Raw genomic sequence first — 12,019 nt, 5'->3', positions numbered from 1 at the left:
CCTTGGTTGAGCATCCACCTCTTGGTTTCAGCTCAGATCTTGATCTCAGGATTGTAAGATCAAGCCCTCATGGGGCTCTGTGCTAGGCATGAAATCTGCTTCAGATTCTCTTCCGCTCCCTTTAGCCCTCCCCACAGCCTCTCAAAAAACTAGATACACAGCTCCTGGAAGACTATTTATTGATATTAAACACAGATTTCATTTCAGGGCTTTTGAGAGAAATGGAGCCACAGACAACTAAAAAGTCAGGTGTATACATATGAAGATATTCCTTTTTTTCACACTATAGATAAAATAATTGCATATCAAACTATCTTTAAGAATAAGGAGTACAAGCAGATAATAATAAAGAGACAAAGGGAAATCTCAGGATCCAGTGCTGTGTTTTGTTATCATTGTTGTTTGTTTGTATTCCAGGTAAAATGCATCTTAACCTTAAAACAATCCTTTGAAAATAACAACTGAAGAGAAGTCATGTTCTTCATCATCTAGATATGACATATATCCAACGTTTGTCTTGGATAAAGAACATTTTAGTACACATTAAATAACATCATTTTTTTGCTCTTATTTGTAAATCCAATCCATGTAATGAATTACAAACAATTAACATGTACATTTGTAAATTTTCAGGGGGAAAGAATGATCTGAGAAAATGTTGGATTGTTTTACATTAACATGAATCCTGAATATTTGCTCATATATGGAATATTCAGGTAGGCTAGTTGGAATAGTGGTGATATGGATTATGATGTGAAATGAGAAAATAGACTGATTTGCTTGGTTTTTGTATTCAGTGTTTTGCTACAGAATTTTAATACTGATCTTCCCACAAAAATCTCTTTTATTTTCATAGGCTGATGGTTAGATTTCAAAAGTCAGTGATGAGAAACTATACAGCAATAACAACTTTTATCCTGCTGGGACTGACAGACGACCCACAACTGCAAATCCTGCTCTTTATCTTTCTATTTCTCACCTACATCTTGAGCGTAACAGGGAACCGGACTATTATCACCCTCACACTGGTGAACTCCCATCTTAAAACTCCTATGTACTTTTTTCTGAGAAATGTTTCCTTCTTAGAAGTGTCATTCACCACTGTCTGCATTCCTAGATTCCTGTATAGCATATCAACAGGGGCCAATACTATTACCTACAATGCTTGTGCAAGTCAAATATTTTTTGTTATTCTCTTTGGAGCAACTGAATTTTTTCTCCTGGCAGCCATGTCCTATGATCGCTATGTTGCTATCTGTAAACCACTTCATTACATGACCATCATGAGCAATAGGGTGTGTAGCTTATTAGTCTTCTGCTGTTGGGTGTCTGGCTTGATGATCATTCTCCCACCCCTTAGCTTGTGCCTCCAGCTGGAATTCTGTGACTCGAATGCCATCGATCATTTTAGCTGTGATGCAGGTCCCCTCCTGAAGATCTCATGTTCAGATACATGGATGATAGAACAAATGGTTATCCTTGTGGCTGTATTTGCACTCATTATCACCTTAGTGTGTGTATTTCTGTCCTACACATACATCATCAGGACAATTCTGAGATTCCCCTCTGTCCAACAAAGAAAAAAGGCCTTTTCCACCTGCTCATCCCACATGATTGTAGTTTCCATCACCTATGGAAGCGGCATCTTCATCTATATCAAGTCATCAGCAAAAGAAGAGATAGCCATAAATAAAGGTGTTTCGGTGCTCACTACTTCTGTTGCACCCTTGCTGAACCCCTTCTTTTACACCTTGAGAAATAAGCAAGTGAAACAAGCTTTTAATGACTTCATAAAGAAGATGACATTTCACTCAAAGAAACTGAAGTTTTGATAAATCAGTGTAAAATGAAAGAAGAAATTCCTCTAAACATGTAACAACAGCTTCTAGCTTGTTGCATTGCTTTGCTTATAACTTGATCATATTAACCCTCTCAAAGACATTTAATAATACATCCTAATCTCATCTTAATCGAACTCCTTTTTCTTTCAAACCAAATTCATTCATGATGTTTTCTTTCACTGTAGAACCATAAACTATAATTGAACTCATCGCCACTTCTGACCTAATCCTTTCTTCAGTGTTCTGGGGAAGGAAGGAAAGTAATAATATTAAAACTATATAAGTGCTATAGAAGACACATTACATACTAATAAAACCAGTTTCTTTCCCTAATCAAAGTCATCAAAATTAATGGCATAGTCGAAGACCCAAATACAATATAGAAAACAGCAAGAGCAAAGATGCATCAAAATAAATTATACCAAATAGGGCATTCTAGGGCAGTCGAAATAATGAAAACAACAAAAGGAAACAGAGATATCAATGGGAGTTTGGGAATAATCCAGAATTGAAGAGATGGAAACAGCTTCACAAACACTGATAAGATGTATTACTTACTTATATTTATGACAGAACTTCACTTAAAAGGCATACATTTAATTTAAGACAAATGTAAACAGGGGCACCTGGGTGGTTTAGTGGGTTAAGTGTCCAAATCTTGGTTTTGGCTCAGGTCATGATCTCATGATCATGAGATCAAGCCCATCAATGGGCTCCATGCGCAGCAGGGATTCTGCTGGTTGATTCTCTCCCTCTGCCCCTCCCTGCACTCACTCATGAGTACTTTCTCTCTCTAAGTAAATAAACCTTCTAAGATAAATAATTAATTAATTAAAAACCAAACATTATGTCACTTATTATATGTTACAAAATTAGAATAAATGCATAAGAGCAAATTGGAACACCAAATTTTAAATGACAATGAAATAATACCATTATTCACATCTACACAAGGCTAAGTGAATGATTTAAGAAGATATCAAGAATATGTAATCAGTAGAAATAGGAAAAAATAAGAAAATACAAAAAAGATAATTTTTAAATTCTAAAGTGGGCTCTGAGGGGCTCCTGCATGGCTCAGCCAGTTACTGATTTCAGCTCAGGTCATGATCTCAATGTCATGAGATCGAGCACCACATAGGACTCCTCACTGAGCAGCAAGTCTGCTTGAGATTCTCTCCCTCTCCATCTCCCACCTCCTCTGCTCCTTCCCCTATTTGTGCCATCTCTTCATCTCTCAGATAAATAAATAAATTTAAAAAAAATCATTAAAAATAAAAGTGGGCTTTGACATAACATCTAAAATTCTTTTCTTTTTAAGATTTTATTTATTTGAGGGAGAGAGAGAGAGAGAGTGAGGATTGGCGGGGGGTGGGGGCAGAGAGAGAAGCAGACGTCCCTGCTAATTAGGGAGCCCAATGTAGGGCTTGATCCCAGGACCCTGAGATCATGACCTGAGCCAAAGGCAGATGCTTAACTAACTGAGCTTCCCAGGTGCCACTCTTTTAATTATTTCTATTGGCATAGGTTTGAAAATAATTGTATTTTTCAAACTGCCAATGATATGCCAAGCTCTTCAAAGATTATTATTAAAATAATATCAACTCTTACCAATCCTGGAAATACATTTTAGTTGTATCAAAATGTAGGCTGAAGAAGATTGACACATTGACCAATACATCATAGGTAGTGAATAATGGAGCCTGAATTCTGATATCAAGTCATGTCTACTTCACTACAACTCATGATCTTTCAAGCAATAGTGTAGTTATGCTGTGGAAGGGCTAAGAAAAGACACTGATTCAAAGTATGTAATCTGCATAGTAGTTGGGATCTCTCTCTGTAGTCATAGACTCAGTTTATGGATGTGTCTACTTTTCAGTTTATTAATTTGCTTTACTGACATCAAAGAAAAATATTAAGTTGTCTAAACATTTCAAAATTTATGTAATGGATTTTATATATTATGCTATTCATGAAAAAAAGTCTTAGTGGTTTTTGAAATTCCATGTTATGATTTGTTATTCTAATCCTTTCTTTCCAATCAAAAATGCATTGTGGTAAGGCAAGTCTGTGAGGGTGACATTGTATAGAGATAATTTTGAATCTTCTCTTGTTTACATACGAAACTAAGTCATTTTAAAATATTGACATTTTTCCATGCTTATTAATCTATAACATGGTATAACCATATTGAGATATGAAGGTTAGAATCATAGTCCTAAATTTTAAGGTAAGATTTCTGAGTACAAAATTATTGGACAAAGATTATGAGCAGTTTCATAGTGCAAATGTCTTTTACCTCTTGATTTAACGGGGGAACATTTATTCATCTGTTTTAGAGAACATTCCTTACATCTCTCTGAGATATTTACATAATGATAAAAACTTGAGGATTATTTAAAATGATAATACCTTGTTGTCCTGAAAATAATTGCCTTCAGAGCACCTGGGTGGCTCAGTCCATTGGCTAACAACTCTTGGTTTTGGCTCAGGTCATGATCTTGGGGTAGTGAGATCCAACCCCACAACAGCTCTTCTCACAGCACAGAGTCTGCTAGAGATTCTCTCCTTTTCTTTCTCCCTCTGCTCCTCCCCCAGCTTGTGCACATACAGGCATGCACATTGCTCTCACACTATCGTTCTCTCTCTCTCTCTCAAATAAATAAATAAATAAAAACTTTTATTTTTTAAATTTATTTTTAAAGATTTTATTTATTTATTCATGAGAGACACACAGAGAGAGGCAGGGGCAGCGGGAGAAGCAGGCTTCCTACAGGGAACCCCATAGGGGACATGATCCCAGGACCCCAGGGTCAAAATATGAGCTAAAGACAGCTAATGACTGAGCCACCCAGGTGCCCCAAATAAAAACATTTTAAAAAGATAATTGCCTTCAATAGCTATGGTAACTGTAAAATTTCATTTTAATTCTCTTCTCTCTAGGAGTTTACTTATAGCATAATCCTTTCCTCTTCTAATCAAACATTTTGTTGAAAATTAATGTATTAAGAAAATCTCTTTATAATGTCTGAGCAAAGAGTTTTGATATGGAGCTAGATTTTAAATCTAAAGCTTACCACAATTTTTCTACAACTATTTTATCTTGTTTTATCTACTAATATTGGATTTAATTTCATGCAGGCTTATATCATTCTTGTTAATTCTCTCTCTTGCACATGGTCTATATGCAATGTTCTTGTAACTTCAATGTCTCCCTGCTAGTTTCAGTAGTCGCTGCTTTTCAGGCTTGTTTATCAGAGATGAATGGGAAATCAATCAGTTTAGAGGCTAACATTTGATTTTTCTCAGCTTTTTGCTTAGCAGCCTGTCACCCTGTGTTTCCATGGGAAGACCTAGCACAGTAACTAGAACATAAGCCCTGTATTTTATTCTTCATGATTCCTATAAACTAAAATGCATGACCACCTAGTACATCAGCTATGCGAGCTAGTGAGTGAGTTAACGCATTCTATCATGTCATCTCACCTTTAAATCTCCTCTGCTTACAAGACAAGGATTTCTTTTTTCTTTTTTTAAAGATCTTATTTATTTATTCATGAGAGACACACAGAGACAAAGGCAGAGAGACAGGGAGAGGGAGAAGCAGGCTCCACGCAAGCAGGTGCCTGACATGGGACTCGATTCCGGATCCTGGGATCACGCCCTGAGCCAAGGACAGATGCTCAACTGCTGAGCCACCCAGGCATCCCCGGGACAAGTATTTCTATAAAGAGGCCTGGCTATTATGAAGTTAGGGTTCTAAAGGCTGTTAGGTCTTTCGATCCAATCTGCAATTTTTTTATCTCTGTCCAAAAATACATTTTTTATTGAGGTATAATTTACACAACACAAAATTCACCATTTTAAACCGTTCACTGTGTGCAATTCACTGGCTAGCCATACATTCACATAGTTGTACAATCATCAGCATAATCTACTTTCATAACATTGTCATTACCCCAGAAAGAAACTCTTTAGCTATTAAGCAGTGACTCCGTGTCACTCCCTTCCTCCAGTTCCTGGAAACCATTGACATGCTCCCTGTCTCTAGAATTTGCCTATTCTAGGCATTTCATATAAATTGAATTATACAATATGTGTTGCCTTTTGTGACTAGCTTCTTTCACTTAGCATAATGTATTAAAGGTTTACACATGGTGTTGAATCTATTAGTACTTTATTCTTTTCTATGGATGAATAATGTTCCATTGCATAGATATACCACATTTTGTTTATCCACTCATCAGCTGATGGACATTTAGATTGTTTCATTTTGAGGCTGCTATGAACAATGCTGTTATGAACATTCATGTATAAATTTTTGTTTGAATCATAGAATATTTAGATGTGCTTTTTAATATTTAAAAGAGCTTGTGATGATATTAAAGGGGCATAAAAAATTGGAGGAATGATCATATAGATTTTTTTCTAAGCCAGCAATATCACATGAGCAGTAGAAATATAAATTAATCATATTTTATTTGAAATGCATTTGTATGTCTAATACCTGGAAATACTAATACTAAACCCATAAATATGTATATATATGCATATATATAATGCTTTCTGAACCATTTCATAATAATTTAAACATAAATTAAACATTGTGCCTCATTATCTATCTCAGGGCATGTTTCCTAATAAGAGCATTATGTTATATAACCAAAATATATTGATCAAAATCAGAAAGTCTGACATTGATATATTATCAAATCCATAGTACATATTAAAATTTTATAATTTTTTTCAAGTGATGTCTTTTATACCATTGTATTCCCTCTAGATCCAGCACAATGCAGGATTATATATTGCATTTAGTTCTCTCATTTCTATTTAGCTCCGTTAATCTAAAACAGCTCCTCAGCCTATATTTCACTTTATTGTCCTCGTATTTTCAAAGAAGACATGTTACTCAAGCTCATCTGATTTTTCTTCAAGGTTAAACTGGTATTTGGGGGGCAGCCCCGGTGGTCCAGCAGTTTAGCACAGCCTTCAGCCCGAGGTGTGATCTTGGAGACCTGGGATCGAGTCCCACATCAGGCTCCCTGCATGGAGACTGCATCTCCCTCTGCCTGTGTCTCTGCCTCTTTCTCTCTATATGTCTGTCATGAATAAATAAATGAAATCTTAAAAAATATTTTAGGGTATTTGGGTGGTTTTTTTTTTGGCAGGAATAAAACAGAAGTGATGATATAGATCCTTCTTGGTCCACATTTTCAAGAGCCATATAATGCTGATTTTCCCAGGGGTGGCGATAATTGAACACCTGGCTAAGGTGGCCTTCCCAACCTTGCTAGACTGCAAAGTTACTATTTTCTCCATGGAATAGTACGAAGTTTCTTAGGAGATATTTTGAGATGGTGTAAATATCCTGTTCCTTATGAAACTTTCACCGCATCTTTATCCATTCATCTGTCGATGAACACCAGGGGTCTTTCCACAATTTGGCTATTGTGGCTGCTAAAACATCGGGGTACAGGTGTCCTGGTGTTTCACTGCATCTGTAGCAGTGCAACAGCTGGGTCATGGGACAGTTCTATTTTTAACTCTTTGAGGAACCTCCACACAGTTTTCCAGAGTGGCTGCACCAGTCCGCATTCCCACCAACAGGGCAAGAGGGTTCCCCTTTCTCCACATCCTCTCCAACATTTATTGTTTCCTGTCTTGTTAATTGTCACCGTTCTCACTAGTGTGAGGTGGTATCTCATTGCGGTTTTGATTTGTATTTCCCTGATGGCAAGTGATGCAGAGCATTTTCTCATGTGCATGTTGGCCATGTCTATGTCTTCCTCTGTGAAATTTCTGTTCATGTCTTTTGCCCATTTCATGATTGCATTGTTTATTTATTTGCTGTTGAGTTTAATAAGTTCTTTATAGATCGTGGATATTAGCTCTTTATCTGATAGGTCATTTGCAAAGGTCTTCTCCCATTCTGTAGGTTGTCTTTTAGTTTTGTTGACTGTTTTTTTTTTTTTTTTTTTTTTGCTGTGCAGAAGCTTTTTATCTTGTTGAGGTCCCAATACTTCTATTATTTATTATTAAATACCCTAAAATCTTTTCAAAGATTTCATTTATTTATTCATGACAGACACATAGAGAAAAAGAGGCAAATATCTTACAATTTTTGCTTTGTTTCCCTTACCTTCATGGATGTATCTTGGAAGTTGTTGTGGCCAAGTAAAACAGGGTGTTGCCTGTGTTCTCCTCTAGGATTCTGATGGATTCTTGTCTCACATTTAGATCTTTCATCCATTTTGAGTTTATATTTATGTCTGATGTAAAAGAATGGTCTAGTTTCATTCTTCTGCATGAGGCTGTCCAATTTTCCCAGCACTGTTTATTGAAGAGACTGTTCTTTTTCCAATGGATTAGCCTTTCCTGCTTTGTCGAATATTAGTTGACCATAGAGTAGAGGGCCCATTTCCGGATTCTTTATTCTGTTCCTTGATCTATGTGTCTGTTTTTGTGCCAGTACCACACTGTCTTGATGACCATAGCTTTGTAGTACAACCTGAAATCTGGCATTGTGATGCCCCGGCTCTGGTTTCTTTTTCAATATTCCCCTGGCTTTCAGGGTCTTTCTGATTCCACACAAATCTTAAGATGATTTGTTCCAACCTCTGAAGAAAGTTCATGGCATTTTCATAGAGATTGCATTAAATGTGTAAATTGCCCTCAGTAACATTTACATTTTCACTATATTAATTCTTCCAATCCATGAGCATGGAATATTTTTTCATCTCTTTGTGTCTTCCTCAATTTCTTTCAGAAGTGTTCTGTAGTTTTTAGGGTATAGGGTATAGATCCTTTACCTCTTTGGTTAGGCTTATTCCATAAAATTCCTAGGGATTTTATGCTTTTGGGTGCAATTGTAAATGAGACGGACTCCTTAATTTCTCTTTCTTCAGTCTCACTGTTAGTGTACAGAAATGCCACTGACTTCTGGATATTGATTTTTATATGCTGCCACACTGCCAAATTGCTGTATGAGTTCTAGCAATCTTGGGGTGGAGGCCTTTGGGTTTTCTACGTACAGAATCATGTCATCGGCGAAGAGGGAGAGTTTGACTTCTTCTTTGCCAATTTGAATGCCTTCTATTTCTTTTTGTTGCCTGATTGCTGAGGCGAACACTTATAGGAAAATGTTGAATAGCAGTGGTGAGAGTGGACATCCCTGCCATGTTCCTGATCTTAGGGGAAAGGCTCCCAGTGTTTCCCCATTGAGAATGATATTTGCTGTGGGCTTTTCATAGATGGTTTTTAAGATGTTGAGGAATGTTCCCTGTATCTCTTCACTCTGAGGACTTTTGATCAGGAATGGATGCTGTATTTTGTCAAATGCTTTCTCTGCATCTATTGAGAGGATCATATGGTTCTCCTTTTTTCTCTTGTTGATGGGATCTATCATGTTGATTGCCTTATGAGTGTTGAACCAGCCTTGAATCCCGGGGATAAATCTCACTTGATCATGGTGAATAATCTTAGTGTACTGTTGGCTCCGATTGGCTAGAATCTTGTTGAGAATTTTTGCATCTGTGTTCCTCAGGGATATTGGTCTAGAATTCTCCTTTTTGGTGGGGTCTTTGTCTGTTTTCCAAATGTGATGCTGGCCTCATAAAACAAGTTTGGAAGTATTCTGTCCTTTTCTATCTGTCAGAACAGCTTTGGTAGAATAGGTATGGTTTCTTCTTAAAACCTTTGAACAATTCCCCTGGGAGCGATCTGGCTCCAGACTTTAGTGTCTTGGGAGGTTTTTGATGACTGCTTCAATATCCTCCGTGGTTATTGGCCTCTTCAGGTTTTCTATTTCTTCCTGTTCCAGTATTGGTAATTTGTGATTCCCCAGAAATTCATCTGTTTCTTCTGGGTTACCTAATCTGCTGGTATGTGGCTGCTCTAATACGGTTTTTTAAAAATTTTTTTATTTTATAAATTTATTTTTTATTGGTGTTCAATTTGCCAACATATAGAATAACATCCAGTGCTCATCCCATCAAGAGCCCCCCTCGGTGCCCATCACCCAGTCGCCCCCCACCCCCTGCCCACCTCCTTTTCCACCACCCCTTGTTTGTTTTCCAGAGTTAGGAGTCTCTCATGTTCTGTCTCCTTTTCTGATATTTCCCACTCATCTTTTCTCCTTTCCCCTTTATTCCCTTTTACTATCGTTTATAATCCCCAAATGAATGAGACCATATAATGTTTGTCCTACTCTGATTGACTTATTTCATTCAGCATAATACCCTCCAGTTCCATCCATGTCGAAGAAAAAGGTGGGTATTTGTCATTTCTAATGGCTGAGTAACATTCCATTGTATACATAAACCACATCTTCTTTATCCATTCATCTTTCGATGGACACCGGTAGGATCCTTCCAGTTTGGCTATTGTGGACATTGCTGCTAGAAACATCGGGGTGCAGGTGTCCCAGCATTTCATTACATCTGTATCTCTGGGGTAAATCCCCAGCAGTGCAATTGCTGGGTCGTAGGGCAGATCTATTTTTAACTCTTTGAGGAACCTCCACACAGGTTTCCAGAGTGGCTGCACCAGTTCACATTCCCACCAACAGTGCAGGAGGGTTCCCCTTTCTCCACATCTTCTCCAGCATTTGTGGTTTCCTGCTTTGTTAATTTTCCCTATTCTCACTGGTGTGAGGTGGTATCTCATTGTGGTTTTGATTTGTATTTCCTTGATGGCAAGTGATGCGGAGCATTTCGTCATGTGCTTGTTGGCCATGTCTAGGTCTTCCTCTGTGAGATTTCTGTTCATGTCTTTTGCCCATTTCATGATTGGATTGTTTCTTTGCTGTTAAGTTTCATAATTTCTTTATAGACCTTGGATACTAGTCCTTTATTTGATACGTCATTTGCAATTATTCTTTCCCATTATGTAGGTTGCCTTTAGTTTTGTTGACTGTTTCTTATGTTGTGCAAAAGCTTCTTATCTTGATGAAGTCCCAGTAGTTCATTTTTGCTTTTGTTTCTCTTGCCTTCATGGATGTATCTTGCAAGAAGTTACTGTGGCCATGTTTTATCAGGGTGTTGCCTATGTTCTCCTCTAGGATTTTTGATGGAATCTTGTCTCACATTAAGACATTTCATCCATTTTGCATTTGTATTGGTGTATGGTGTAAGACAATGGTCTAGGAACCACTTTTATTCAAAAACAATAATAGGAAAGTAATTTTATGTTCATAAATAAAGGATAAAGTTCCAGTAAACTTTTGAAAAATTGTTGTATATCATAAGCAATCAACAAAATGTGAATTAAAGTGAACAAAGAAACAAAATATTGTTTGGATCATCATATTGTCAAAGACTTAATACATTAACAATGCGTCTTGTGTTATTAATGCATCTTCCATCTCCAGGGATACTGTCCCAATTCCTAGATGCATTAGTTAGCTTCTGTTTTGTTCTATTTTTCTATTTTAATTACATTTTACATTCACTAGTGACTTTGAAATAGGGTCACCAAGGGCCCTTTTTTGTAACTTAGTTGATCTTGTCTATTTAACGGGTTGGCTGTTAAACAGCTGGTAAAGCATCCTCAATCATATCTTGGTAAAACTTTTTGGAAATCCCCCCATGCTAAAATTGTTTGGTCAGATCATCAGCTTTTCAAAATCAAAAAGAATTTTTGGTTTTCCTTTGCCTGTTTATTTGTCTTTCCTTCTATATAGCTAATCAGATTATGCAGAAATACTTCATTTTTAAAATCAGACAGATATTCTAATTCATGATAAATGTTAGATGAAGGGATATAAGAATTAATATAGCTTGTGTTTGCATTTCTACTGCTAACTTTGTGTGAAAATTAAGTCAGTAAGCATGACTACATTATATCCATGTCACTATCGATAAATCTTATTAACTGTGAGTTCAAGTAAGGCTCTGTATGGATAAAAAAACACTGGATCCCAAATGAGAGAACAAAGTGTAAGTATATTCGTATTTCTCAAATCAATTTTTTGTTAGGAAATTTGAAAAAATGATTAAAATATTTCCTGTACTTTCCTAAGTGCATGCATCTAAACTTTATCTATCTATCTATCTATCTATCTATCTATCTATCTATCTATCATCTATCTATCTATCTATCATCTATCTATATATCATCTATCATCTATCTATTATTTATTATCTATCATCTATCTACATTTATATGTAAACACA

The 12,019-nt window shown here is 36.6% G+C and overlaps 1 protein-coding gene across 1 annotated transcript; it reads left to right on the top strand.

Moving 5' to 3' along the window:
• Positions 1-884: 884 nt before the first annotated feature.
• Positions 885-1,832, top strand: LOC119878362 (olfactory receptor 6C2-like). The gene has a single exon (XM_038588976.1). It carries the CDS (start codon positions 885-887, stop codon positions 1,830-1,832), a length of 948 nt encoding a protein of 315 aa, XP_038444904.1.
• Positions 1,833-12,019: the final 10,187 nt, after the last annotated feature.

This window comes from Canis lupus, unplaced genomic scaffold, assembly GCF_011100685.1.
Source record: "Canis lupus familiaris isolate Mischka breed German Shepherd unplaced genomic scaffold, alternate assembly UU_Cfam_GSD_1.0 chrUn_S1542H1730, whole genome shotgun sequence".
Lineage (NCBI taxonomy): Eukaryota > Metazoa > Chordata > Mammalia > Carnivora > Canidae > Canis > Canis lupus.
This window is presented reverse-complemented; position numbering and strand designations above follow the sequence as displayed.

Bases quoted from the DNA above. Each gene is read 5' to 3' on its own strand.
- LOC119878362 (XM_038588976.1), top strand. From the start codon at position 885: ATGAGAAACTATACAGCAATAACAACTTTTATCCTGCTGGGACTGACA.